A 1,261-nucleotide genomic window follows, 5' to 3' on the forward strand; every position below is an offset into this window, starting at 1 on the left:
AATTGAAAATATTGATGGCTTGGGTTTCTTTATTTATCGACTGTGCCATGACAAGGAAACTTACAAATTGCAGCGCAGAGAAACTATTAAAGGTAATACTTTTTAATGTTAAAATACTAGCAGAAAAGTTAACTGTTCATGTTGTCGTGTTAAATGATGTAGACAAAGCTTAGTCATCGTGTGTGTTTCCTGTGAGGCTTCATATTTTAATTCTAAATTTCACTCTTTTCTGCTAGTGAGAAGGGAAGGCCGGGGTGAAATGTCGTTGCTCTGAGGTGCTGGTACCATGTCGTCCATGTAGCTACCCAGTTTGATTTTCCATCCCCATTATAGCCTAGCATACCGAGTAGGATCTCATAATCCAGGTTTCTTGACCAACTCTCTACCTGTAGCCTAAGATCTAAATTCTAAGCAGGCTTTCCTCTAAGTTTGCCTTTTGAATTACATTAAGGAGCAGTTAGGTTAGTAAGAAAGGAATCTGGCTGAGAAATTAGGAACATTAATGCAACTAATTTATAGCTTTGTCATGTCACTTAACCTTTGTTTTTGCACCTGAAAAATAAGGATAACAATATGTTCCATTTCCTTTCCGTTGTAAAAATAAAATGAAAGTACAGTTGACAACAATGTAGAAAGTAAGAAGTGCCATGGAAAGACCATGTAGCATGCTGTCTATATGATCCTGTCGCCCAGTCAGAGTGCTTTCCTGGCTTTTTAACAGTGGTGCTTTAAATAATATCCTTTCTTTCACTTAGGCCTGATGAATCCGAAACCTACATTCTGCTTCCTTAAACTTTAGAATGATCTATTTCATAATTTGTTCAAAGTCAAATTGATACCCACAATGAAATTTGCCTTTATCAATGTACACTTCTAAATTTCCACAAATGCACAAATGGTCACACAGACAGCACCATAATCAAGAAGCAGAACCTTTCTATTACCTTCAGATTCATAAATTTGGAAGCTGTCTGTGAGGCATTATAGTTGCTATGATCTGAAAATGTATAGTTCAGAAAAAGAAAAGGTGTTTTCTCCAGTGTAAACAAAACACTAGAAGTTCACGAAAATAGTGTAAAAGTCTTCCATATATCTGAAAAATGAATAAAAATGTGAATATTTGTTATAAGAGCAACAAAAATTTAAAAACCTTTTTTCCACCAAACAGGTATTCAGAAACGTGAAGCCAGCGATTGTATCACAATTCGGCATTTTGAAAACAAATTTGCTGTGGAAACTTTAATTTGCTCTTGAACAGCCA

General features: G+C 35.4%; 1 protein-coding gene across 1 annotated transcript in view; it reads left to right on the forward strand.

Annotated features, from left to right (window-relative positions):
• The window catches only part of Itm2b (integral membrane protein 2B), a 21,301-nt gene extending 20,040 nt beyond the window's left edge, over nt 1-1,261 (forward strand). Inside the window, exons 5-6 of the mRNA XM_004633125.2 lie at nt 2-92; nt 1,169-1,261. Of these exons, the coding sequence (XP_004633182.1) occupies nt 2-92; nt 1,169-1,254 (177 nt within the window). The 3' untranslated portion in view covers nt 1,255-1,261. The remainder of the gene's footprint in view (nt 1; nt 93-1,168) is intronic.

The sequence above is a fragment of the Octodon degus genome, unplaced genomic scaffold (genome assembly GCF_000260255.1).
Source record: "Octodon degus isolate 3935 unplaced genomic scaffold, OctDeg1.0 scaffold00051, whole genome shotgun sequence".
NCBI classification, from domain to species: Eukaryota; Metazoa; Chordata; class Mammalia; order Rodentia; family Octodontidae; genus Octodon; species Octodon degus.